The sequence below is a fragment of the Plecotus auritus genome (genome assembly GCF_963455305.1).
Source record: "Plecotus auritus genome assembly, chromosome: 8".
NCBI classification, from domain to species: Eukaryota; Metazoa; Chordata; class Mammalia; order Chiroptera; family Vespertilionidae; genus Plecotus; species Plecotus auritus.
The window spans coordinates 27,055,216-27,082,475 of record NC_137782.1 but is presented as its reverse complement, the minus strand read 5'-3'; the positions used below and the strand labels follow the sequence as shown (position 1 = coordinate 27,082,475).

Sequence of the window (27,260 nt, the reverse complement as noted above, 5' to 3'; positions counted from 1 at the left end):
TTGCATTCTAGACAGCTCCCCAGCTGCTGTATGGAGAATGGATGGGGATGGTGGGTGGGGGCTCCAGAGGGAGGCCCAGCCCCATATCCACCAGGATGGCTCATCCATCATTACTTCACTCTCTCTTCAACTCAAAGAGGTGGCAGGACTGATGGTAGCATCCCCATTAAACAAATCGGAACACTGAGGCTCAGAGAGGAGAAAATGTGCTCACAGTCACATAGCAAGGCAGTGACCGAGCAAGTCACTGAGCTTGGCTCCCAGACTGTTGGAGTGGCAAGGGTCCTTGTGTCACACATGGGGAAACTGAGACCAAGAGAAGGGTAAGGACTCGTTCAAGGTCCCCCAGCCAGTAGGAGGCAGAGCCAGCCCCCAACTTCACAAGCACCGACCTAAGGAGCCCCAGCCCTGCCTCACCTCCCTCTCCCAGCCCACTCACTCTGACATTCCACTCGGGGAAAAGTCAGGCAGGGGACTCAACAAGACAGGAAACCCAGGATGGGGAGGGAAGAAGCAGAAATTAAATGCATTTATTTGATTTGAGCAACTTTTTGAAGGAGAAGCGAATTTGACACCGGGTGCATGTGGAAACTCCAGGCGGCTTTGAAAATCAGTCACAATTACTGAGCCTCCTGTTCTGGGCCAACGGGGGCGGGGCGGACAAGCGGCACCGGGTCTGGGCAGCTTCAGAGATCAGAAGGAGCAGAAACGCAGATTGGGACATGAAAGGCAGCAGAGCTCGCAAATTAAACCACTCACAGCTTAAAAGGGAAGGAAAGTGTGCCGGGGGCCTCCAACAAGCCGCCATGCTTCTGCTTCCGAGGAGGGGCACACCAGCCAAGCTGAGGCCCTGAAACAGGTCCTGCAGCTGAGTTAGGAGGCCTGGCTCCCCTCATGACCTTGGCCAAGTTTCTGCCCCATTCTGGGCCCCAAGTTTCATTCTGAGCATTGACGGATTTCATTCATGCAACAGATATTTATTGAATGCCTGCTATGTGCCAGGCACTGTGCCAGGCACTGAGGATTCTTAGGAAGCCTATGTATAGAGCAGGGAGAGAGACAGTAAACAAATAAACAAGCCAGTATATTATATTCCCAGTGGTATACGTGCTGTAAAGAATAGGGGATTGGGAATTACACAGGGTGGGACAAAAGTAGATTTAATTAATAAATAAGAAAACAAGAATAAATTATGTGTTTCAAGTCCTCACAACTGCAAACCTACTTGTGCCCCACCCTGTATTGGGAGAGTGCTATTTTAGAGAGAGTTAGGGAAGGCCTTTATATCGATATTGATATAGATATTTCAAAGAGGAAGGGAGAGGGAGAGATATAAATATCAGTGATGAGAGAGAATCATTGATCGGCTGCCTCCTGCATGCCCCATACTGGGGATCGAGCCCGCAACCAGGGCATGTGCCCTTGACCATAATTGAACCCAGAACCCTTCAGTCCGTAGGCCGATGCTCTATCCACTGAGCCAAACTGACTAAGGCAGCCCTTCTTTTTATAAGATGACATTTGAACAAAGATCTGAAGGAACCAAGGGAGTGAGCCAAGGAGCCATGTGAAACAGTAGTTTTCATACTGTATTGTGCATCCACATTGCCTGAAGGGCAAAACACAGATGGCTGCCTTCTCCCCAGGCTTTCTGATTCAGTAGGACTGGGCTACTCGAAATGTGCGCGTTTTTAAAACAAATCCTGAGGCGATGCTGATGCTGCTGGTTTAGGGACCACACTTGGAGAAACACTACACTGGGGGAAGAATGTTCCAGACCGTGAACAGCAAGTGCAAAGGTCCTAAGGCAGAGTGTGTTTGTCATGTTTGAGGAATAGCAAGAAGGTCAGTGTGGGCAAAGAGAGGAATAAGTGAAGAGAGTGTCCAATGAGATCAGAAGAGGTACCAGGGCAGGGTCACTTAGGGCATTGCAGCCATTAAAAGGTTTTCAGTTGCACTCTGAGAGAGAGAGGGAGTAGAGCAGTGACATGATCGAGCTTATATACTTAAAGTGATGAGTGTTGGCCACCATGTTGAAAATAGACTGTAGGGAGCAAGGTTGGAAGTAGGAAGATTAGTAGGGGGGTAATTGGAGTCCTGTGGGCAAGAGGTGATGATGACTTGGACCGGTGTAGGTGGTGAGAAGATTCGGGTTTATGGATGGATGTTGAAGGTAAAGCCAACAGGGTTTACGAGGGATTGGATGTGGGGAGTGAGAGATGAGACAAGGATGATGCTGACGTTTTTGGTCTGAGCCTCTGGATGGATGCAGCTGCTTTGCTGAGATTGGGAATGCTCCAGGAAAGAGCAAATTTCCAGCACAAAATTAAGAATTTGTTATTGGACAAGTTAGGATTGAGATGTCTGCTAGAAATCCGAGTGGAGTTGGGTCTCTGAGTCTGAAGGTCAGGAGCGAGATCGGGGCTAGAGATACAATATTGGAAGTCATCCACACACAGGACATTTAAGGCTTCAGGCTGGATGAAATCAACAAGTAAGTTTTGAGGAGAAGAGTTGGACTAGATAATCTCTTGATGTAGGGGCACCAGACCCCTTCCCCAGAGTGTCAGACCTGACCAGTGGGCAGCAAGAGTATTTCATAGGGCTCCTGTGCCCAGCTCCACTCCACCTACTTATTAATGCCAACTATGTATAAGACAATATACTTGGCACTGTTGAGGATACAGAAATGGGAAGTTCAATCCAACACACATCTATTAGCTACTACTTTATTCTGGGCACTGCCAGGGATATAAAGATAAGTAATTGAATTAAATCCACGAATGTTTATTAGCACCCATTATATACAAGGACCCCCATGTACTTGGCCCTGTAGGGGTTGCAAATATGAGTCACCCAACTTAGCAAACGTTTATTAGCACCTATTTTATGTATATAGCCTCAAGGGGATAAAAAAATAAGCGGTTGCTTTCAATTCAATAAACACAGATCCGTGCCTACTATGTGGGGGTGCAAAGATAAGCGAGACACAGCCGCTGACCTCGAAGTGGTGGCAGATCAGTTTTATTTCTGGTGACAGCTCTAATCAATTGGTAGTGACTTCAGGGCTGTGTTAAGAAGGAGTCTGCAGGTTCATTCAGGCTCAGCAGAAAAGAAAGCCGCAACTGATTAGTGATGTCTGCTGTGAGCAAAGGCAGGAGAATGTGGTGGCTTATATGCCGTAGGCTTGACATTGCTGGACCGCGGAATTGGGGCTCAACAGACTGGAGATGGGCAGGGGCCCTGCCACAGCCACTTTCCCATGAGTTCCAATTCCTCTGTGTGCAGCATCTTTAATAGATGGGAAAAGATTGTTTTGTAGGAGAGTTTGCACTGGGATATTCACTGAATAATAGCTATCAGCCAATACTGCTTTCACGGAGCTATTTTCCTTTATTCTCACAATCCTGAGGAACAAACAAGGCAGATATTATTGTCCCCATTTTACCAGTGAGGAAATAAATTCAGAGAGAGAGATAAAGTAACTTGCCTGAGGTTCCAGAGGAAGAACTAAAGCCAGACCCAGACCCAGACCCTGAAGCTAGAATCTGAGCTACTTCCCTTGGCCTGCCTCACAAACAGCCAAAACTATTTCTTTAGCTGGCGTAAGACTTTGCAGCTTGCAAAGCACTTTCCCATCCCTCACCTCATTTCACTCTCCCAGGATCTCTCTTGGGTTAAGTGTTGACACCCCCATTTTACAGCTGAGGAAACTGAGGTTCAGGAGAGGAAGAGAAATAACATTGGGATAGCGTACTATCTGATTGCTAAATCCAGTGCTGGGGCCGTCGGGGCAGAGAGGACAGGAGGAGGGCAGGAGGCATTGTGTTCCCAAGGGCCCCATCTGGGGAGGGCAGCAGCAGGCTGGGAGCTTCCAAGTGTCCCATCTGCAGCCGAGAGAGTGTAGCTCAGCAGCCCTCAGGCCCAAGCCAAGAATCAATCGCTGGCCTCTGCAGAGACAACTTCTAAAGATGTTTTTAATTAAAGTCCAGGAAGATCTATATGTGCAATATCTCCTAGCCTAGCAACGGCACTGGCTCTCTCCACCCAGATGGGGATGGGCATAGGGGGACAGGACAGGAGGTTTCTGGTGGGAAGAGGTGGCAGAGAGGAACAGAGGCCCTGGCCCTCAGGAGCACCCCACAGCCCAGGTGATCTGGACAGGAAGGAGTGTACCAGTGTCTTTGTCTTTTCCATCAACAAATCACTCAACAAGCATGAGCACAGTCTCTATGCCAGGCCCTCTGCCCATGTGGCAGGGGGTACAAAGGTGATAGAGCCACCATCCTGCCCTCAAGGACCCAGCACATAAAGGGTGCTCTGTGGATGTTGGGGGACTGAATGGAACTGAATTATAAGCAAAGATAAACGTTCGCTTTCTGCAACTGGCAGAGGGATGCTCATGCAGAAACTTAGAATGTCACCAGACAACTTAACAGAGTGCCTCCTTTAAATGTGTAGAGAACCGAAGGGTGTACTGGTCTCAATTTAGGGTGGCAGGAGAGACCTTTCTCTCAGGGGGACAGCTTGGACACACACACACACACACACACACACACACACACACACACACACCAGTTGCCTACATGGTTGAGTCCATGGCTGGGACCCATGAGCAGAGAAGGAGTAAGGGGACAGTATTCCAGAGTCCCCTGGAGGCTCTGGAGAAATCTTTGTGACATGGGGGGGGGCCTCACCCCATCAAGCCAAAATCTCCTTTCTTCTCCTTATCCCCTTCCCACTCTCTCCTACTCTCCTCCTGCTTCATATGTATCTCCGTCTGTCTCTGCTTCTATATAACTTGACTTTCCAACTTTATCTCTGTATTTCTACCTCTTTCTGTCACACTGTCTCTGTCCCACTTCTATCTCTGCCTCTCCAAACTTCATCTCTCTGTCTCTGTCCTCATTTCTCCCTCTGTGTCTGGGTATCTCTGTCTTCCCACTTTTTCTCTCTCCATCTCTCTGAATCTCTGTCCCTCTGTCCCTTGTCTCTCTGTCTCCGACCCACTTTCTTGTCACACCTCTTTGTGCCACTTTATCTGCCAGTTGTCACTGGGCCTGCCTCCTCCTCCTCCCTCCTGTGACCTCCGCTTCCTGTGCAGTCACTTCCCTGCATCTCCAGTGCATCATTCATCTGCATTAGGCTGCCCTGGCTGGGCAGCGGAAGTGGGGTTGGGGCCAGCCCAGCAAGTGCATTATAAGTGATGATCAAAGGTGGCATTGGGGGGTTAAGGGGGCAGTTTGAGAAAGGCCTTGTTTCCTGTGTAATCTGAGCATTCCCAGGGACTTGACACGTGATTTTTAATTTTTAATAGAAAGCATTCCGAGCAGTTCTGGCAGCAGCAGGGGGTAGGACTCATTTTTTATAAATGTTTGAGAAGCTAAATGTGAGCTGAGGGTTTCCCAGGCCCAGCAGGGCAGTGCAGGGAGGGAGGAGGAGGCAGGATAATCATAATTACAAACATCTTCATAATAATGACACTCGGTCATTTCGGTCGAGGGCTCTGTTCTTTTCCAAAGTGTTTCATCTCTTTCATCTCATTATGGCATCTCCCTCATCCAGTGAGGCAGGAAGGATAAAACCTTATCTCCATTTCACAGAAGGGGAACTGAGGCCCAGTTAGAGATCAGGTCAGACAGTTTTCCCACAACGGAGGACAGGGCTGGAATGAGAGTTTATGTCTTCAATCCCTGAGCTCCACTCCCCATAGCACTACCTCCTTCCTCCTCCCTGAGCCACCTGGGGCTTCTCCTGAGGGTCCTGGAGCACAAGTTTGGGTCTCTGTTGGACCCCACAGATAGCAAGGGTTAAGGGACAAGAAAGGAAATAATTCTGGCCTGGGAGACAAGACATGGGTTGCAATTCTGACTCCATGAGGAGCTATGTCAGAGCCACCCAGGTAAACCAGAGATGAGGGGTGGGCAAGCCCCATCCCTCCTGAAACTGGTGCTCTGGGATATCCTACTCATGGCCAAAGACATGGCCCCAGAGACCTTCTGACCAGACAAAGAGAAGTGAAGGGAATAACTCTGATTGAGCACCTACTACATGCCTGGCTTCCCCAGGTACTTAAATCCATCACTCTAATCCTCATAGCATCTCTGCACATTTCAGGCAAGGAAACAGGTCAAACAGAAGGCAAGACTTGACCAGGCACAGAGTGAAGAAGTGGTGGGATTTGAACCCAGGGCTCTCTGATGCCAAAGCCCATGCTGTTTCCATGGAGGTGTGAGGGGCATCTCCTCCCAGGATGTCCAACTTCTCCTGCCGATTTTGCCTGGGAGGAACACAGCATCATCCTTGCTGCTCCCTTCTGGTGTCAGTCTCAGCACAGGCACAGTGAGTCGTGGAGGGTGACATGCTAGTTACACAGAGCAGGTTTGAATATCTCCCTTCCACATACTAAGATGTAACCTGGGGAAAGTCATTCAGCCTCTTTGTGACTCAGTTTCTTCACCAGTTCAGTCAGGGATTGTGTCTAGGGCAGTGGTCGGCAAACTGCGGCTCGCGAGCCACATGCGGCTCTTTGGCCCCTTGAGTGTGGCCCTTCCACAAAATACCACGGCCTGAGTGAGTCTATTTTGAAGAAGTGGCATTAAAGGAAGTTTAAGTTTAAAAAATTTGGCTCTCAAAAGAAATTTCATTCCATTATACTGTTGATATTTGGCTCTGTTGACTAATGAGTTTGCCGTACCACTGGTCTAGGGCATCAGTTCTTAGCCTTGGATGCTCTTTAGAATCACTGTGGGAGCTTTTTAAAGTACTTTGCCTGTGCTCTACCCCAAGCAAGTCTTACTGAATTGGTCTGGGGTGGGGCTCAGCATCTGGTTTGTTTTACAGCTCCTAAGAGGTCAGAATGTGCAGCCAGGCTGCGAACCACTGGTTTCTGTGCTCTCCCAGGACCAGCCTTTCTACATCTAACATTCCACATGGAGCCCTGGGCGCCGAGATGCTGTTTGTCCAAGAATCACTTTGGCAACCCTTCCTATGCCAGCCTAGACTTAGGCTCTCCAGCTCAGGTAGCAGAAGGGCTGGCTGGCAGCACCATGGACAGCGGACAGTTCATCCTAGCTTCTGGAAGTCTGGGCTTGAATTGAACTAGCTATTGGGGAGGGAGAATGCTCAACACAACTCCCTTCTCTTTCCTCTCTCTTGCTCTCTGTCTAGTTCTACTCTCATTGACCTCCCCCTAATCCTACCTCATAAGGTAGGATACATGTGGGTTTTGACATCAGGTCAACCTGGGTTTGAATCCTACCTTCTGTATGTCCTTGCCAGGTGAATTTAGCCAGACACTGTCCTTGGTTCTGAAAATAGAAATCTGTTTGAGTTCTCAGAACAATCCTGAGAGCTTGGTAGTACTATCACCCTCATTTCACCAATGAAGAAATTAAGACAGACGGTGTCTCATTGCTTTATTTGGCCTCCATTTCCTCAGACGTAAAGTGGACATTTTAATAGCACTTACTTCAAGGCTTTATTATATAAATCCCATAAGATAATATACTCAAAGCATTTACCAATATCCAACACAAAGCAGTCATTCAATAAGCACAACATATCATTATCATCGAATAATGATATATAATGATGGGTTTCATGTTTACTCATTATTAACTTGACATTTTCACTCTTCACTATGCATAGCAGTTTTCTCATCTGTAAAATGGGAATGATACAGGATTGTACTGGAATCATCTCGTATCAGCTCACAAGAGCCAAGTATTGATCTTCAGAAGTTTTGTGAGACTCTTGATATCACATTGGTATCTTGAAATTGGCCGTGGTGGGAGTATTTACACCATGAAAATCAACAAACGCTACAAAGTAGGGCATTCCTTCCTGCCCCTCCACCCCCTGGAGCTGATGGTTAAACATGAACCAGCACACCACTGCATCACATCACAGAGGGCATGAGGGCTGAAGGAGGGAGTGAACATGATGGTGCATTGTAAACTGCAGGCTGCTGAACCTAGGAGGGATGACCTGAAGGTGGTTCCCCAGCAACTACAAGCCTGGCACCCTCTGTCAATTCTGGGGAGCTGGTGACTTGCGAAGGAGGTGGGAGGGGTGTGGGTCCTGGGGAACCAGTTGTGAATCACTGACCCTTCACTATCCCCACATGTTGGCATTAACTGTAATGGCTGCAATAAAGAATCCCAGATTGGGGAAATGATTCTATCATCCCCGAGGGAGTCCCTGGGATGCAGCCAGGGAGAGGGAGGGTGGAGAGAGAGAGAGAGAGAGAGAGAGAGAGAGAGAGAGAGAGAGAGAGAGAGAGAGAGAGAGAGAAATCAGCCATATCCATGGGGAGTCACTTGCCCAGAGGGTGGAGGGAAACATGCAGAGGGGAGGGACAAGGGGACCCTCTCTGATAACAGTTACAATAGCCAGTGTTTATTGAGCACCCACCATGAGCCTGATGCTTTATGTATCTTCTTCCATTTCAGTATGTCTGTGAGGGGGGGCATAATTGTGCCATTGTGTACTGGCATGCAGTGCCTCCTGACTCGGCAACAACCTGCATTTATTGAGTCCTTAGCATGGGCCAGACACTCCGTGCTGAAAAATTGAAATCTATTTGAATTCTCAAACCAATCCCAAGAGTTTGGTAGTACTATCACCCTAATTTCACAAATAAGAAAATTGAGGTACAAATGGTTTTGTGCTATACCCAAGGTCAAACTGGTAATAAGTGGCAGAGTTGTACAGATTGTGATTCAGTACATCAGGCCACCATCCCCAGAGTCACTGTGCCTGTGCTAACTCTGACAACCAGTCTTTGGCCTCCAAGAATCCTGAGGTCAAATCTCATTCCTTCCTCAGCCTGTACCTTCAGTCACATCTTTTCTGTTCTTTTACCTGTTTACTCACCTGTAATTATGAGGAGCCCATTCTGCCTCTCAGAGATGCCATGAGAATTAGAGATGATGAATGTAAGTGGCTGGTGAAGCCAGGCATGTAATAGGTACTCAATAGTTTATTCCTCTCTCCTCTCTGTAGAATGGGGTGGAGGCACCTGGGACTATGCTCTTGGCCCTGAGCAGGGAACCCCTGAGCACCAAGCATCAAGAGGGAGGGGGCTTGCCCAAACCTCCTCCCCAGCTTCTCCTGGGAACTCTGACATGGTTGACGTGGAGCTCGAGCCACCAAAGAAAGAGGCGCATTGCAGAGCAGGCTTAGGAGGCTTGTGGGTGGGAGGACATGAGAGGGAAATGAGAAATGCAAAAGAGTGAAAAATAAATACACGTGTCTGTCTGGAATGATCGAGGGCCCCAGGCTGGAGGCGGAGAGGCCGGGCTTAACAGAATTGCTGCAGTAGCATTTCCAAAGCCTCCCTCATTAGCCAGGCAGTGAGCTGGCCTCTCCTCCCAGCACACTGCCCTACTGGCCCAGAGAGCCGAACCCAGGACCAGGAGGACCCTACTCAGAACTCCCGGAGGCCTGGGCCCCTTCCCCTCACCAGCATGGCACTCAGAAGAGGGCATCTCCTTGCAGTCTGAGTCTTATCCCCTTTGGGTCATATCCTGGCCCCCCTAGCCTCCCTCTTGGGTCTTTCACCTCACTCCCTCCTTCCTGAAAATGTTCAGATAGACCAGATGGCTTTTCTGTCCCCCCCCCCTTAAGCCCTCCCCCCACCCTAACCCTCAACCCCAATCCTGTCCAGCCTCACGTCCCAAGCCCTGCTTTTGTCAAATTGAACATGATGTCAAATTAGAGCCATCTCTGGGACAGGCCGAGAGAAGCTCCCAGTTTAATGAGGCAGCGTCGAAAATCAATAACTTAATTGCCACTGTTTGATGGACTTTTATCCAATTTATACTCTCCCCAGCAGCCTACGTGCGGAGCATGAGGAGAAGTGTGTGTGTGTCTGGGGGTGGGGACCATGTGCACGGGGGTTGGGGAGGGGCAAGGAAGGCACCAGGGCCCAGAGCCAACTATTTCCCAAAGGGGAAGCTGGGCACTGCCATTCTCCTCCCACAGGGACCCAAGCACAGACACTGGCCTCTGAGTCCCAATGAACTTGGTTGTCCTTCTGAGCTGCCCCCTCTTCCTGCCACAGGATGGGGGATGAGGGAAGTGGGGGGTGAAGGCATGGGGAGGAAGGAGGCAGAGTTCCCTTGAGAAGTACGGAGTGTGTAAGAATCAGGTGCCTGGTTTCCAGTCCGAGCTCTGACTGACTGCCATGACCTTCCCTGGTGACAATGACCATGACCACACCCACTGAGAGACAGCTCTGAGCTGTTATGCACTGGGAGTTTAGAACGCATTCCTTCATGAACCAAGGACTAGAATTTCCCCATTTTGCTGAAGAGGAGACAGATTCAGAGGGGCTGCCTTCCATTGCCAAAGTCCCACAGCTGGGAACCTGAGAAGGAAGGTTTGACTAGAGATCTGACTCCATGTTCCTTGTGTCAGTCACTAGGGAGGCCCTTGATCAAGAAGCAGGTTGGTTGGGACTCAGTGAGGGGATAGGGCCTGGTTTCAATGTTCCCCAGCCTGGGCCTCCTCTCCCAGCTTCCTTTGGGGTAGGAAAAGGTGGGGAGGATGAGTTCAGCGGCCCCCGGTGACCCCTATATCGCTTGGTCCCCCGGGCCCAGGCACATCGGTGATGCAGGTGATGGCCTCGGATGCGGATGACCCGACGTATGGCAGCAGCGCTCGGCTGGTGTACAGCGTGCTGGATGGAGAGCACCACTTCACGGTGGACCCCAAGACCGGTGAGGGGCGGGGCCGGGCCAATAAGGGGCGGGGCCTGACGGGACCAGAGGAGTGACTCGAAGGTGGGGCCAGAGGGGTGGGCCTGGACCACATCGTGTTGTGTGCTCTCCGCCTTCTAACCACAGGGCACTGAGGGTAGGATGGAGGACAAGGAAGCATTTTGCCCGCTCCAGGAGACCCAAGGGAGGGGGCAGGGGCAACCAGACAGGAAGAGGGAAGGACCGAAAAGAATGGGGCAGAGGGCACCTGCAAGACTGGCAGAAAAACAAAGGCAGGAGGCGGCCCCTGTGGGCGGCCTGAAAGGCCTTCAGAGGTCTGAGTGCAGCAGCCGCTTGTCCTTGGAGCTAAACTGAGGCAGGCGTGTCATAATGAATGCACTTTGGGGAAGTGGGCTGGTGACAGCACCTTTTCAGCACTTAGGAGAGCTCTCTTCAAATGGCAGTCATTAAGGATCTGACGGAAAGACAGAAACCCAGTGTTAAGGAAGAAAAGGTTCTCTGCCATTTACCCTCCTCCAACCACACCAGAGGATGCCCCCCTTCACTCTGAGGTCAGAGCCTGGTTCCTTCTCTGAGGGGCCTGGCAAGAGGGGCACGGGGGACAGAAGGAGGAGACTGCGGCTCCGAGAAGCGAAGCAAGGTGGCTCCCTGGAGGTCGCACAGCTGGGAGTGGCTGCCAGTTCCAGGATTGGGGCTGTCACTGTCCCTGGGATAGGAGGGGACAAATGCTATCATGGGGCTGATAGTCGGGCTGGGGCAGGGGCACCAGCATATGCATAGGCAATTAAGATGTAAGATACAAGGTTCTTGGAGGCGGTAGCAGCATCTCCAACGGATAAGAAGGTCTTGGCCAGACGGAAATTCAGAGAAGGGCATTCCAGGCAGAGGGCATGGTGCAGGCAAAACTCGGAGGAAGAGAACAGCCTGAGGCATGAGAGGAATTGTAAGCAACTCCGGACTGGAGACGCGGGCGTGTTGAGAAGTGATGTGAGAGGCTCGCAGGGACCTGATGGCCCCGTGTAAGCAGGTTGGAGAGCTGGGATTTTAGTCTCAGGACAATGGGGAAGAGAGGGGTATTTGATGGATTTGCATTTTGGGTTTTTGTTTGTGTTTTGGTTTTGTTGTGTTTAAAGAGGGGTTGAGTAGTCCAGTCTGTGAGCACAGTTATAATTGTATTTTCTTACACATAACATCCTTATTATTTTCCTCCTTGCAAAGCTAATACATTTTAGAGAACATTCAAACATTAAAGAAATGTTTTAAAAAAGAAAGTGTGTCCTACCCCCACCCCCAACAATTGCAGCCCCAAAGGAAGCCACTCAGTGTGTATACCCTACAACAGTGGTTGGCAAACTCATTAGTCAACAGAGCCAAATATCAACAGTACAACAATTGAAATTTCTTTTGAGAGCCAAATTTTTTAAACTTAAACTTCCTTTAACGCCACTTCTTCAAAATAGACTCTCCCAGGCCGTGGTATTTTGTGGAAGAGCCACACTCAAGGGGCCAAAGAGCCGCATGTGGCTCGCGAGCCGCAGTTTGCCAACCACTGCCCTACAAGATCCTGGACTCATACTTTTGAAGACTACGCTATTTTTTAAATAGAAAATATATGTCAAGGTTCAAAATTCAAAAAGTCCAAATGGATATTTAGTGGAAATTCTTTACCCCTTCCAGTTCCCCAGCTACCCAGTCTGTGTCTCCAAGGCAACCAATGTAATTTTCTTGTGTATCTTTCCAGAGCTATTCTATACATGTACAAGGAAATAAGTACATGGATTTGTTTTATTTTTTTACACAAATGGTAGCTATAACACACTATACACACTGCTTGCCTTTTTTGCTTACCAATACATCTTGAAGATTATTCCGTATCAGTACATAAAGAGCTTTCCCATTCTTTTATTTAACTGCTGTTGTGGATACACAAAAATTTGTTTCACCAGTCCCCTCTTGATGGACATTTATGCTCTTTCCAATCTTTTGCTACAACGAATAATGCTACAGTGAATAACCCCATACATACATCATTCTGGGGGCAGGGGGTTATCTGCAGGATAATTTTCGGGAAGGGGAAAAGCTGGGTCAAGGAGCACATGGATTTATTTGGGATCCGGCTAGATAATGCTAGCATGTACCAGATTGCACTCCTGAGAGCCACATGCAAGGGAACTCGGCTCCCCTCCTCCTCACCAACACTGTGGGTTCATTGATGACTTTGAAGCAGGGAAGTGACATGCTCAGGTTTTCATTTTAACAAGATCCCTCAGGCTGCTGCTGCATAGCGTGGCTCAGAAACAGCGATTGAATTCAGGGAGACCCAGGAGCATGGGGTGCCCAGCAGAGAGCCCCAAAGCACAAGCCCCAAAGCCTGCATCCCTTCTCAGTGTTCACCCAGACTCTTTAACCTGCTTCATCTAGTTATGGGGCCAGACATGATGTAGGATTGGTTGTGAGGGTTAGTTGAGGTGCTGAGGAGGAAGTCTGAGAGTGAGATCCTGAGAAGGGCAAACCTTGGGGGCCTAGAGATTATAAGGGACTAGATTGAGGGGGGAATCCAGAGGTTCCTAACTTTGGAGCCTGAGATGGGAAGGGACACAGAGGGAGGAATGTGGAGTAAGGAAACTATCTAGAAGCTGAGGAATTAGTGGATGGGCACTGTGATCCAGTGCAGAGCTAATTAATTCAGTTTTAACCATATTGGCTTTAAGATGAGAGAAGAGGAGGAAAGAAACATCTAGAACCTCTAGAAGGTTGTCTGAAATATGGACTTGAAGACCCAAAATGGTTGGGGTTCTGTAAACTTTGATTTCCCCATGTCCACAAGAAGGATAATAATACCCATCTCACATGATTGTTGTGAGGATTCAATGGAGGAGTTCATTCATTCATTCAACAACTCTTTATAGAGTACCTACTGTATGCCCGGCTCTGTTCTAGGCTCTGGGAACACAGCGGTAGGCAAATCCAAGAGCCTACCCTCATGGAGCGTTAATTCACATTGGGAATACAGAAAACAAACATATAAACATACAACATAACGCCAAGGAGCAATGAGTGCTAGCAGGGTAAGGGGAGAGACTTAGCTGAAGAAATCAGGACAGGACTTTCTAGGGAATGACCTTGGGGCAGAGACTTGAACGAAGTGAGGGTGGGAGCCACTCAGTATCTAGGAGAGAGCTTGCAGGCCAAGGGAACAGTGAGTGCATGAAGAGCTCAACGCAATACTTGGTACATAAATGGAAACTAAGGGGATGAAGAAGACGATGCTGCTGATGATGATAAAACCTGAGGAGGTGGAGCCCTTAGAATTTATCAGCTTTTGTCAGGGAGGGGAGGAAGAGACAAACATAGAAATAAGGGAAGGGACAGGTCTGAGTCTGGGAGGTGGCAGGGGTGGGCAGATGAAGAGTCAGACTCCCGGAGACTGAGGAGGACGGCCAGGTTCCAAGGAAGAGCATGCCCCGCTGCAGAGGGTCTGGAGGATGGGGCACATGGGGAGCCATGGAGCCTGGAAGGGCAGGAGTCAATCCCCAAGAAGCCAGAGAGTGGGCACCAGGCAAGGCAGGCGAAGGTGTCAATGGGTCCTTGTTCTAGGGTCCCTCAACTTGCTTAGCCTGTAAGGGTCTTTGTGGACATTTCCTAGGAAAGACCATATTTGCCCTCCCTTTCCTTTAGCCCCACTACAGGAGCCACTCGGTGTCTTTCCCAGCCCAGCTCCATTTCCCCAGCCAGGAATATTCCGCTGATGCGGGTCTATATTTAGCAGCTGCTGTGAGGTACAGTCTGTTCTCGCTGTGCAGATAGCAGGGAGCAAAGCCTGAACGGGCCTGAGAGGAAGGTGTGAGGGACGGGAGGGGGCGGGGTACCACAAAGCCCAGTGCCAGAGGAGAAATTAATGTGTGTTTTAAAGGCCAGACCTTCCAGCAAGCCCCCCAGGGGTGACAGGGATGGCATTTGCAGTCTAATGAGGCATCACTTGGGTTCCAGGGCCCCTTCTGTAGCATTTGGAGGGGACAACAGGATAGAGAGAACAACAGCTGGAACTGGGGGTGAGCAGAAGGCTGCAGGGAGCCGTGGCCGGGTTCTAATTACCAGCCCCACCCGTCACAGCCCCAACAAGAATAGAAGGACTCGCTTAGAGACTTCAAGATATCTGCTGAAAATTCTCAAGTGGGCCAGAGATGTCTGTTTTCCTGGGAAGGAATGAAACTAGCCTTTGTTGAGCACTTCCAAGTGCCAGATTCTGGGTCAGGATGATGAACCAGATCTGGTTTCTGCCCTCATGGGGCTTTTGTTCCAACAGAGAAGCCAGAAACAAATAGACAGCTACACCCAGGCGCCACGAGGTGGGACCGAGAGTCTATGGGAGTAAGTCGGGCAGTCAAAATTGTATTGAACACCTACAATATGCCAGACCCTATAGATAAGGTGGTGAAGAAGGCCAGTATGGATTTCTGCCCATATGGAAGTTATTTATGGGACACCAACCCAGCATCAGAAGCGGGGATCAGTGAGACATCCCCAAAATGTGAGACCTGCTGCTGGAAGCTTCATCTCATTTAATCCTCCCAACAACCCTCTCAACTGGATATCCCCACTCATTTCACAGAATAGGAAACTGAGGGTCAGAGAAACCAAGAGCTTGTCCAAGGTCAGGTAGCATGTAAAAGAGGGAAAGAAATCTTGAACCATATCTATCTGACTCCAAAGTCCCTTCTTTTTGCACTACCTCATATCTGACTCTGTAGCCCCTGCACATAGTAGGCCCTCAATAAGGGTTTAATAAATGAATTGGCAGGGTCAGAAGGTTCCAAGAACAACTTCATGGACTGATTTGGGAATTTCCCCCCAGGCTCCCCAGAAGTGCACCAGCCTCCAGGATGCTTCTCCCAGCATCAGGAGGCATATGGAGTAGATAGAAAAAGATGTTGTCAACTCCTCCCATCCCTAAACGGGCCTCAGAGTGAGTGACTTTGCCATTCCTCCAACTCCTTAAACCTGGGTGGGTTTTGGCCAATAGAATGTAACAGAAGTGATGTTTATAAATTCCCAGAGTGGGCTTTGAGAGACCATGAAGCTTTCACTCTCTCTCCTGGAACATGGTCCTGAGGCCCCCATAAAAGGAAGCCAGCCCAGCCTGTTGGGGCATGGAGAAGGTTGCGCCACAGCCAGGGTCAACTGCCAGGCATGCGCATGAGGCCATCTTGGGCCTTCCAGAAGCTGACCCCCAATTAAATGCGTGAGCCAGGGAACTCAATTTCTCTATCAGCTATCTCCTGCTATATAACAGACTGCCCCAAAATATTGTGGCTTAAAACAGCAATGGTTTATTATTTGTCATAATTCTGTGGGTTTGCTGGGGTCACTCAGGGTGGTGAGCCCCTGGTGGCCACCCCATTGTCAATCTGTCCATCTGCTCTCTCTTTTCTTCCCTCCCCTGACCTTTCTTCACTGCTTCCTGTCCCTCTGCCTCTCATTGTCTGGTGGTCTCAGAGTTCCAAGAGGACAGGCCCCAGCACACAGAGCTTATCAAGCCTCTGCTTTTGTCACACTTGCTGATGTCCCATTGGCCACAGCAAGTCAGGTGGCCCAGGCCAGAGTCAGTGTGGGAGGGGATGACCCATGGTGTGGATTCCAGGAGGTATGGTTCATTGGGAGCTGTTACCATAGCAACCTACCACTGAGGGTAACCCTGAGGCAAGGCCCAGCGGCACCATGGGTACCCACCTCCCAGTCACCGAGAGATGGCACCTGATCATACACTCAAGGCTTCATCACCAGTTTCCAAAAGAGAAGAGTTCATATCCTCATTTCTTCTGGAGCTGAAAGTGGCAAGGCCAGCAAGGCGGCCAGTCCCGTGCACATGGCTCCTCACCCACAGGTGTGGACCTCAGCCAGACCCCTGCTCCAAGCCCTTGCTGAGCTTTTTGTAAACAAGCTTATGGAGTGAGATCCCAGATGAAAAGTGACACGCCCAGAGCTTAGCAGACAGTGCTCAGCTGGTCAGCTCCCCTCCCTGCCTTTCCACCTGGTTCACTCAGGGCCCCCCTGTGTCGGGCCTGGTGGCCCCTCCACTGTCAATCTGTCCATCTGCCCTCTCTTTTCCTCCCTGCCCCCACCTCTTTTCACCGCTTCCTGTCCCTCTGCCTCACTATTGTCTGTTTCACTGTCTCTGTTTTTTTCTCTCTCACTGTCTCCTCCTGGGTGTGATTTCTCTCTTGGCTCTACTGCTCCCCTCTGTTTCTATCTCTATAAGCCCTTCACCTCCCCTTTCTCTACCTCTGTCTCCATGTGTGTCCCTTTCCTCTTATCTCTTTCCCTCCTGCCTCTCACTGGGTTTCTGTCCATCTCTTTCCCCAGGTCCTCTTTCCTTCTCTCTCCTCTCCTCTCCTCTCTTCTCCTCCCCTCCCCAACCCTCCCCTCTCCTCTCCTCCCCTCTCCTCCCCTCCCCTCCCCTCCCCTCCTCTCCTCTCCTCTCCTTTCCTCTCTCTCTCCTCTTCCTCTCCTTCCCTCTCTGCTACCTTCATCCTTTATCTTCTCCTCTCTTGTCCCTTCTGCTCTTTCCCTCCTTCCACCACCCCAGAGAGGCAGAGGAAACAACATCCCCTCACGATAAGTGTTGAGGTGCAGGAATTGGGGGGGAAGGGGTAGGTCAAGAAGGACCTGCTGCATGATTGAAAAAAACAGCTTTCCTGGTTGGGACTGAGAAGAGCAAGAATGTTCCAGGGGCTTAGACAGGACCACATAAATGGCATCCCTCTGTCAGAGGCCTGGGCCCTACCCTTGTGCCATGTGCTGGGGCGGGGGGGGGGGGGGGGGCCGGGGGGCAGGGGATGCAAGACAGGCTGGGTAGGGACCCTTCTTCCTTACTCCGTGCCAGCAGAGCAGGTCAGAGCATGGACGCGGGCCCCGGAGTTCCTGCTTGAATCCTGGCTGTGCGCCTTCTACATGTGAGGCCTTGGTCAAGCACTTAGTCTCTCTGTGATTCCATCTCCCCTTCGGTAAAATGGGGATAATCACAGCACCTTCCTCATAAGGTGTTGAGAGGATTAAATGGGACAGTTCACTTCAGGTACTTAGTACAGAGCCAGGTACAGAGTACATGCTCATCGATAGTAGGGACTGTCATTGTCACATGGAATTCTCATGAGATGAAACTCCACACTCGTGGTTCTCAACTGATGTGTCCCCAGGACCATTTGACAATGTCTGAAGACATTTTTGGAACTGGATTTGGTGGGGAGGGTGCTGCTACTGGTGTCTAGTAGGTGGAATTATCCTGCCAAAATGTCCATAGTGCCGAGGCGGGGAAATCCTGTTCCCTATGAAGGTTGTCCCACTTTCCAGATGAGGAAACTGAGTTTCAGAGAGGTGGAGGGGTTTGCTCAAGTCACACGGCCCAAAAATGGCAGATCTGGGGTTGATCCCAAGCTCATCTACTTCCAAGACTTCCCTCTCCTCAGGGAGACCTGTTCTAACAGAGGGGTCAGCAGGGGGCCTACTGAGCTGTCTCCGGGGCCACGTATAAAGGGTCTGGGTGACCTTTGTTAGAGAGGGTACACAGACCATTTCTCCATGTGGTCCCACAAAAGCAGGGCAGCCCCCAGGTGCCCCCCGCCCCGGTTCCCCCAGCTACACACGCAAACACACAGACACACACTGCAGCCTCTTCTCCAGTTCCATTGCCTTTATTGGAGTCTGGAGGCTGCTTGGGGACATCAGGACTCGGAGATTGGGTTTTATGGGGCACATCATGGGGCTGCTGGTGCATGACTCCACCTGGCGCTCAGGCCCTGGGTACCACCTGTCACCACCTGGTGCTCGGCAGGTTGGAGTGAGTCAGGGGGGGAGACTCTGAATGCCTCATCGACTCCCCGCTCCACCCTCGTCTCCATTGGCAGAGAGACAAGAAACTCAGCCTTCCCCTCAGCAGAGTCCATCTTGCAGTCACCCCGTTCCTGCGCCCCTCTACCCCTGCATCCATTAACAGCTTGAAGGATTGTCTGTTCGGCCATTAGCTGGTGCCTGGACAGAGAATCTGCGGCCAGGCTGGGGGCCAGGGTCTGGGGCTCTGAGGACACAGGATGATGTCATCATGGAGGGGGGGGTGAGAATGAGTGTGTGTTAGTGTGCATGAGTGTATGTGATCATGTATGTGTGCTTATGTATACAGCACATGAGTGGATGAGACATACCTAGTGTGTGACTCCATAGTGAGTGCACCGAGTGTGGGGTCGAGTCCAGTTCACTTTGTTAAACATTCACCAAGCTGTTGCTCTGTGCCTGCCTCTGGACTGAGTGCCATGCACAGAGAGGCGATCAGGCACAGGCCAGGCTCACTCAGGGAATAGCAGGGTCACCCTCACATGGGGAATCTGAGGTCCCGGGAGGGGGGTCACATAGTGGCAGGTTCTAGTCCCTATGCCTCTTTTTAGTAAACCAAATTGTCCATTCTGTTGCTTTTATGTTGTGTGTGAGTGTGTGATTATGTGTATGCTTATATGTGTGAGAATGTGTTTTTGAAACTATATGTATGTATGAGTGTGTGTTTGAAAGCAGGTGTGTGAATATGTCTGTATGAGTGTGTGTGTGTGTGTGTGTGTGTGTATTTGAAAGTATGTATGAATCTGAGCTGTGTGTATGTGTGACAGTGTTGTGAGTGTGTGGAGTACAGAGTGTCAGTTCACTGTGTGATCTTGTGAGCATATCTGTATGAGCGCGTGTGTGTGTGTGTGAGAGAGAGAGAGAGAGAGAGAGAGAGAGTATGTGTGGTGGCTGTTGAGCTTGCACCTGGACTGTGGCCAGGACTGTGCCTTCTGCACTCCCTGCTGAACTTGAGTGCGCCCGCCTCTGCCTGTGGAGGGGTCTCCATATCAGCTGGCAGCCGATGTGAGCATCCTGGGCCTCACCCTACCGCGTCCACAGGCGTGATCCGGACTGCGGTGCCTGACCTTGACCGCGAGAGCCAGGAGCGCTACGAGGTGGTGATCCAGGCCACAGACATGGCAGGCCAGCTGGGCGGCCTCTCTGGCTCCACTACCGTCACCATCGTGGTCACCGACGTTAATGACAACCCGCCCCGTTTCCCGCAGAGTAAGTAAGGCCTTCCCAGAAGGAGGCAATATCTGTGCATCTGTCTGTTAGCTCGTCCAAGCCACCCACTGACCCCAAGTTCCCTTTTGGCTTCCCACCAAAAGAGGGACTCCCATCTATTTGTCTCTCTACCCACCCAAGCCAGCCACTTGCCCCAGACCCCTTCCGATCACGCGTTTTGCAGAGGAGGGCCCCAAAGTTGTCCGATTGTCCATACATCCAAGTAACACGGTGACCTCCTCACCCCTCACCTTGGTTCCTCCAGGCGGGGAGTTCCCATCTGTCCACCCACCCAACCCCTCACGGCCCTTGCACACACCCTATCCTGATTATTGCACGCGATCTGCCACTGACCCAGGCTTGCACAGGGGTGGGGCAGACATAGGGATACAGAAAGAGGCTGCAGCCATACCCAGGCCACGGGACATAGTTGTGCTTGGAGACCCTGAGGTCTGGAGTGGCAGGTCTTCCCTCCTCCTCTGAGCCTGGAGGGCACGATTCTGTGCTTCTGAATTATAAGGCCTTCTCACTCTCTGCCTCTCCTGGTACAGCAGGGGATGGGGGTTACCTGGCCCAGTCTCCCACCTCCCCATCAGCCCAGCTAGCCCCTCTGTCCCAGGCTCAGGCGAAGAGCTATGCCGCTATGCCGGGGAAGCCTGGAGGCTGGCAGAGACTAAATGCCGCAGGGAGCTGGGCTGATTCCTATCTGGCGAGTCATTACTCAAGGTCTGCTGCTCTCACATTAGGCCCCGCCACAGGGGACTGACCCCCAGGAGATAAGGGAATCCAATCCTAGCTGGGAGTGTGGTGGCGTCATCTCGGCTTAGCGCCTCAGCCCAGACGTGGAGCGGGTGGGCACAGTCACAGGGACCCTGGCACAGAACCCAGCCCCACCCTCTATGAGGAAGCTTCGAAGCACCAGGTAGAGGAGTGGGAGTCACCCAGTCTTCTGCCCAGTTGTGCCAGCCTCTGTGCCAGTGCTGAGCTGGAAGGGGTGGAGCAGAGAAAAGAAAAGGCGCCAGGGCCCCAGGAAAACCCGTTTATTCATTCTTTATCCATCTTTAGCATTTCTTTATCGGGAAATAGAGCACACAAACAGAAGGGCGTAAAATATCAGTGTAAAGCGCACACTCCTGTAATCACCAAGCAGGACCCCCGAGCCCCCACTGGCCCCCTCCTGATCATAATTCTCCCCCTCCCCGCCTCCTCCAGAATTAACCAGAATCTATCTGCTCGTGGACTTCACCGCCTCGCTTTTCCTTAGGGTCAGTGCACCTATGTGTGCATCCCCTAACATCAGAGTTTCATTTCACCTGCTTTTAACCTTACATAAGTGGGATCACACCATACAAAGTGTTTGTCATGCTATTTGCCTCTCGAAATTACATTTATGGAATCATCTGTTGTTACTTATAGCTGTCCTTCATTGATTTTCATTGCTGTATAGTAGTCCGGAGTTTTGCTATTCTACTGCTGATGGACATTGGGGATGTTTTCCGTTTGAGGCTGTTATGGAGGATGCTGCTTGGAACACTGTTGCACAGTTCGTAATGCCATTTTGCACAATGGCTCAGTGAATATACAGAGGAGCAGAATAGCTGGCTCATGAGATATGCTCATTTTCAACTTTACTAAAGAAAGCCAAACTCTCTTCCCCATGAAGAAATGCCACTTTGGTTCAGTGGATAGAGCCTCGGCCTGCTGACTGAAGGGTCCCAGGTTCAATTCCAGTCAAGGGCACATGCCTGGGTTTGGGGCTCAATCCCCAGTAGGGGGTGTGCAGGAGTCAGCCAATCAATGATTCTCTCTCATTATTGATGTTCCTATCTCTCTCTCCCTCTCCTTTCCTCTCTGAAATCAATCAATAAAAATATATATTTTTTAAAGAAATGCATGTGTCCATTGTACCACATCCTCGCTAGCCCTTTGTATTATCAGATTATTTCATTTGTGTTAATCTGGGCAGTAAATACTGGTAACTCATGCTGCTTTTCATTCATTCACTCACTAGTCACTCACACATTTCTTTTATGTGACAGTCTGGTGTTCTGCCAGGTACTGAGAATGCCTGATGAATAAGAGATGTGGTCCCTGCCTTCTGAAAGAGAGAGAGAGAAAAAATATGAGAATAAACAGAGAGTAATAAGTAATAGGGAAATGCAGTAATCCTTACACTGGGATAAGCTTGGGGGCCCTGGGCACATAGAAGCAGAACCTGGAGGTCTGGGAACGTTCCCTGGAGGAGGTAACATTCTATGAGACTAAAGGGAGAGTGGGAATTGAGGAGGCAAAGGCAGGGAGGAGAATACAGAGCGGAATGCCCGGAGGTGAGACAGAGCAAGTCATATTTAAGGAATTACAAGGACTGCCGCCTGGCTGAAGCTAGAGCTGGGGTGGGGAAGCAGGGGGATAAGGCTGCAGGTGTCACCAGGAGCCAGCAGCAAGCTTCTTGTAGGGCCAGCCAAGTAACTTACACAATTCCATCCCGAGGCAGTGGGGAGCTATGTGAGGGATTAAAGCAGGGAAGTGGCATGATCAGCTGTGTCTTAGAGAGAGAGAGCCGCCCACCCCCGGCCCCAGCTACTGTGTGAGAATGAGAGGCATCCAGTTTACACAAGGGGTATCCAGGCCTGTGTGGGGACCTCAAGAGATAGCACCCACCTCCACAACCCCTGCTTCATCTGCACGGACCCGTCATTTAGCAGATCACCCTCACCTCAGCCTCAGCTCTGGGGAGAGGTCAGGGTGCTGTTTGCTTTCCATCTGACCTCATTCCTTCTGGTTTTCCATCTGCTTCGCTCCTGTAGCCACAATGGTCATCTTGCCATTCTTCAAGCAGCCCAGGCATTGCACCCACCTCAGGGCCTTTGCACCTGCTGTTTCCTGTCTGGAATGCTCTTTCCCCAATATCTCCTTGGCTCGGTCTTTTGCAAAAACGTCACCTTCTCAGTGAAGCCTTTCTTGATCACCCTGTTTAAACGTCCACACTCACCCTCATCAGCCCTCCCCTCCCCTCCCCTCCCCTCCACATGCTTCGTTCTTCTCCTACGTACCCATCACCATCTGACACATGCCTGTCTTACTGATGTGTTTAGTGTCTTTCTCTTTCCATTAAGAAGAAAGCACTGTGAGAACTGAGATGTTGGTCTGTTTTATTTGTTGCTGTAACCCCAGTGCCTAAAACTGCATCGGGGACATCATAGCTGCTCAATAAACAAGCAGAAATCAATGTCAACAGAAAAATCAGCATAAAACCTCACTGTTTTAATATAATTTGTTCCATTTATTGAGTAGCTACCATGTGCTAGGCAGTGCAGTATGCATTTTGCAGGCATTGCCATCTAAGTTAATCATGATAACAATGCCGTTAGGAAGACACTGTTATTCCCGTTCTATAGAAGAGGGATTCAAGGTTCAGGATTACATAGCCAGGACTGACTCCAGAACTTTAGCCTTGACCATGGTTCTCCTTTCTCACCCTCACTGGGCAGATGGGGAAGCGGAGGCCCAAAGAACTGCAGGCACATTCCCAAATTAATCAGCAAGTAAACCCAGGGTCCGATTTAGGACCCTCCTCTTTGCACTATCCCCTGCATTTCTGCAGAGGACATGCCTCTCCTAGCAACTTCCTGGCCAACCTGGGAGCCCCTTGCAGACATTGCTCTCCTTGGAGCCCATCTGGGCCCCCCTGCTCTCCCCTAGAGCTGGTGGAAGCTGCCCCATCCCTGCTCACAGCCGTATCCCCTACAGAGATGTACCAGTTCAGCATTAAGGAGTCGGCCCCCATCGGTACAGCCGTGGGACGCGTGAAGGCCGAGGACTCGGACGTGGGTGAAAACACGGACATGACTTACCACCTCAAAGAGGAGAGCGGCACCGGTGGCCATGTGTTCAAGGTCACCACGGACAGCGACACTCAGGAGGCCATCATCGTAGTGCAGAAGGTACGGCTGCCCCAGGAGGGATGGGGGAGGCAGGCTATAGGGCAGGGGTGGGGAATGTCTAGCCCACAGGCTGTATAAGGCCCGAGAAATCATTTGGTGTGGCCCTGCCAAGGCATTAGGGGTGAGTTCATTAAATGTTTGACTAAATATAGCAGGCTAATCTTTTGAGTTGATCATTTTGTATGGCCCGAGAATGATATTATAAATATCCAAATGGCCCTTGGCAGAAAAAAGCTTCCCCACCCCTACTCTAGGGGATGGAGTCAGGGAGGCCGCTGACAGCCAAATACTCCCACCCCACTCCACTCCAGGGATCAGGTCTTTACAGAAACCCAGGACCAACCTGGGAAAATGCTGATGGTTTCCTTCCCATTTTACAAAGGAGAAAATGAGGCACAGCAAGGTTAAGTGATTTGTCCAAGGTTGCACAGCTAGTTGTCAGGGCCAGGGTTCAATCCAGATTTGAATCAGTGCTTTTAATCACTACTAAGTGCTACTTCAAGTCCACACCAGGACCTTTACCTGCATCATTTCCTTTAATCCTGGCCTTTCTTGCTGAAGGAGACATCGTTAATGTGCAATTTCACAAGTGAGAAAACAGGCTCAGAGGGGTAAAGGGGCTTGTCCAAGGTCCCACCTATAAGGGATAGAGCTGGGATTTGAACCCAGGTCTTGTGACTCCAAGCTCTCTCTTTCCTGAGTTTAACCGTCTTCCTCGCCCATTGGCTTGTCCAGAAACCAGAAGTCAAAAGTACACACTCAGTGAGTCCTAGAGGAAGATGAAAGTCAAATAAAGAAGCAAAGTCCATTTTCCAAGACATGGTCATGGGCGTGGCAACACAGGCTTGTGCAGACCTTTGAGATTGTCCACTCCACCCCTGCTCTCCCGCAGGAGGTCTAAATCCCCCGCACTGGCTCTTGGATGGTGGTAGACTTTTGTACACCTTTAGGGACAGGATGCTCACTCCCTGTCGTTGTCCAGCTCTTCCTCCTCCCATTAGCCAGAACCTGTCTCCCTAAATCTATTCCTATCAGCCTGGGCTTTGCCTTCCGGGACCCACAGAAACATCTGCCCCTGACAACCCTTCACTCGCTCAATAAGTACATTCAGACCCACTCTCCAGCTGACCTTGAACATAGAGAAAACGGCCAGTTTCTTCAACTACTTCCCAGAGGATAATAATATGATAGCAGGTATTTATAATAAAGTGTTTACAATGTGCCAGGCACCCTTCACCTGCTTTCCATGTATTAACTCATTCCATCCCTACAACGTCTCTCTGAGGTACTATTACTGTCCGTTTCATAGGCCCTGAGGAGTTCCGTAATGTGCATCCAAGGTCATGCATCTTGCAGAGCAAAGGAGGATTGTGGGCCCAGGCAGTCTGGCTCCAGAATCCACCCTTTTAAACACCATGTGGTTTTCAGTCTTCTGATCTCACTGTACAGTGAGTATCCTCACTGTAAGATGAGCCCATTTCACAGATGGGAATTGGAGTCCCAGAGAGGCACAGGATCACAGAGCAATAGAATCAGGCTCCATCTTCAGCCTTGAGGCTTCAGCATATCACTTGCTTGCTCTCACCCCCAGTGCTGCCCCCCCTCCCCCACTCAGGGCCCCTCTCACCAGCTCCAGCACTGGCGCCTAAGGTGTCTCTGTGGAGTCAGTGCTGGCTCAGGGAGCAGAACCCTGCCTGATTGATGACCTGGCTCCAGAACCCATCGCTCACTCTCAGGCCAGGCCACTGCCTGCCTCCCTGCATCCTGATTTCCCAGGCAACAGGAAGGAGGGAGGAAGGAGGTGGCAATTTTTGCTGCTGGAAAAGGTGGGGGTGGGAGGTTCTGAGAGGAAAGGCGGGTCCCTACACACAAGGCTAATCTCTAGGAAGGTCACCCTTGTACTCGGAGAGCTCCCCCACCACGCAACTGAGGTGCCTGCAGCCCCCCCATTGCAATTTCTCTTCCCACCATTGCAATTTCTCTTTGCTGTAAGGCAGCGATTTTCAACCTTTTTCATCTCATGGCACACATAAACTAATTACTAAAATTCTGCGGCGTACCACACAACATATTATAATTTTTGCCGATCTGACAAAAAGATAGGTATAATCTTAATTCATGCACACCGGACGGCTATTGTTGTGTTGGCTCTTGTCATGTTTTTCTTTGACAATCTAAGGGAAAAGAGGTCAGTGCCCCTGACTAAATAGTCAGGTATTGCCGGCTTTAAAAATTCTTGCGGCACAGCGGTTGAAAACCGCTGCTGTGAGATATTGTCTTTTAGAAGGCCAGAGCCAACACAGCCACGGAGCTCATTCATCAGAGGGTCACCCATCAGCACTCCCGATGAGAAGCGGGGCTCAGTGTGGGCTTAGCCAGATCTCCCGGAAAGCTCTAAGGCAGCCTGGCTTAGCCGGCTCAACTCGCATTAGCTGCTGCCGCCTATGTACCAAGGAATATGGCATCTAATCCTCCCACCTGAGGCCCAGAGAGGCTAAATATATGCCCACAACACACAGCTGAGCAGCAGCAGAGCCACCGCCCTTTCCTCTTGTGGGGTAAGGACTTGGGAGCCGCACTGCCTGGGTTTGAATCCAGCCTCCGCCAGTGACTGCCTGAGTGACCTTGGGCAAGCTACAGACTTCTAGACCTCAATTTCTTCATGTGTGAAATGAGATAACAATACAGGCCTCTAGGGGTGTTGTAAAATTAGGTAAGTTAATATGTTTAAAGCACTGGCACACAGTAGGTGCTTTGTAAATTAATAAATAAATGAAATGCCCCAACACACTGTGCTGAGTAGTGAAAGTCAGGATGTTAGTACAGTTTAGCCCTGAGTGGTTGTGTCTCCCTAGGCAAGAGGGTCCTGCAGGGACCTGTAACCAGAGAGCGTGGGTCTGCACATGGCCCTCTGGGTCCACCTGGGGCGGGGGAGGGGGGGAGGCGGGGAGTGCCTCGGGGTCAGTCAGGGCCCCAGCGGACCCCACCCTCTCACTGGCCCACTGCTTCCTCCTCCAGCGCCTGGACTTCGAGTCCCAGCCGGTGCACACGGTGGTCCTGGAGGCTCTCAACAAGTTCGTGGATCCCCGCTTCGCTGACCTGGGCACATTCCGCGACCAGGCGATCGTGCGCGTGACAGTGACCGACGTGGACGAGCCCCCCGAGTTCCGGCCGCCCTCCGGCCTCCTGGAGGTGCAGGAGGACGCGCAGGTGGGCTCCCTGGTCGGCGTGGTGACTGCGCGGGACCCCGACGCCGCCAACCGGCCCGTCCGGTGAGACCCCCGCCCGGGGCCACGCCTGCTGCCTGCTCTCCAGCCACCGCCCCTGCACTCGTGGGCCGCGTGGGAGGGGGGCCGGGCCGGGAGGGAAGGAGGCGCGCTGGATGGGGAGAGGGGAGAGTGAGGGACACAGCTGGAGTTCTGAGACAAAGGAAGCCGTGTGAGGTCGGTCACCGATAGGCAAGGGACTCAGAACCTAGTGGAGCTGCCCCTGACTC

The 27,260-nt window shown here is 50.9% G+C and overlaps 1 protein-coding gene across 1 annotated transcript in view; it reads left to right on the top strand.

The window, feature by feature from the left end:
- Window positions 1-27,260, top strand: part of CDH22 (cadherin 22) — a 123,178-nt gene that overhangs the window by 66,180 nt on the left and 29,738 nt on the right. The window contains exons 4-7 of the mRNA XM_080684548.1: window positions 10,605-10,724; window positions 19,653-19,820; window positions 23,571-23,764; window positions 26,783-27,036. Coding sequence (XP_080540674.1) covers window positions 10,605-10,724; window positions 19,653-19,820; window positions 23,571-23,764; window positions 26,783-27,036 — 736 coding nt within the window. The remainder of the gene's footprint in view (window positions 1-10,604; window positions 10,725-19,652; window positions 19,821-23,570; window positions 23,765-26,782; window positions 27,037-27,260) is intronic.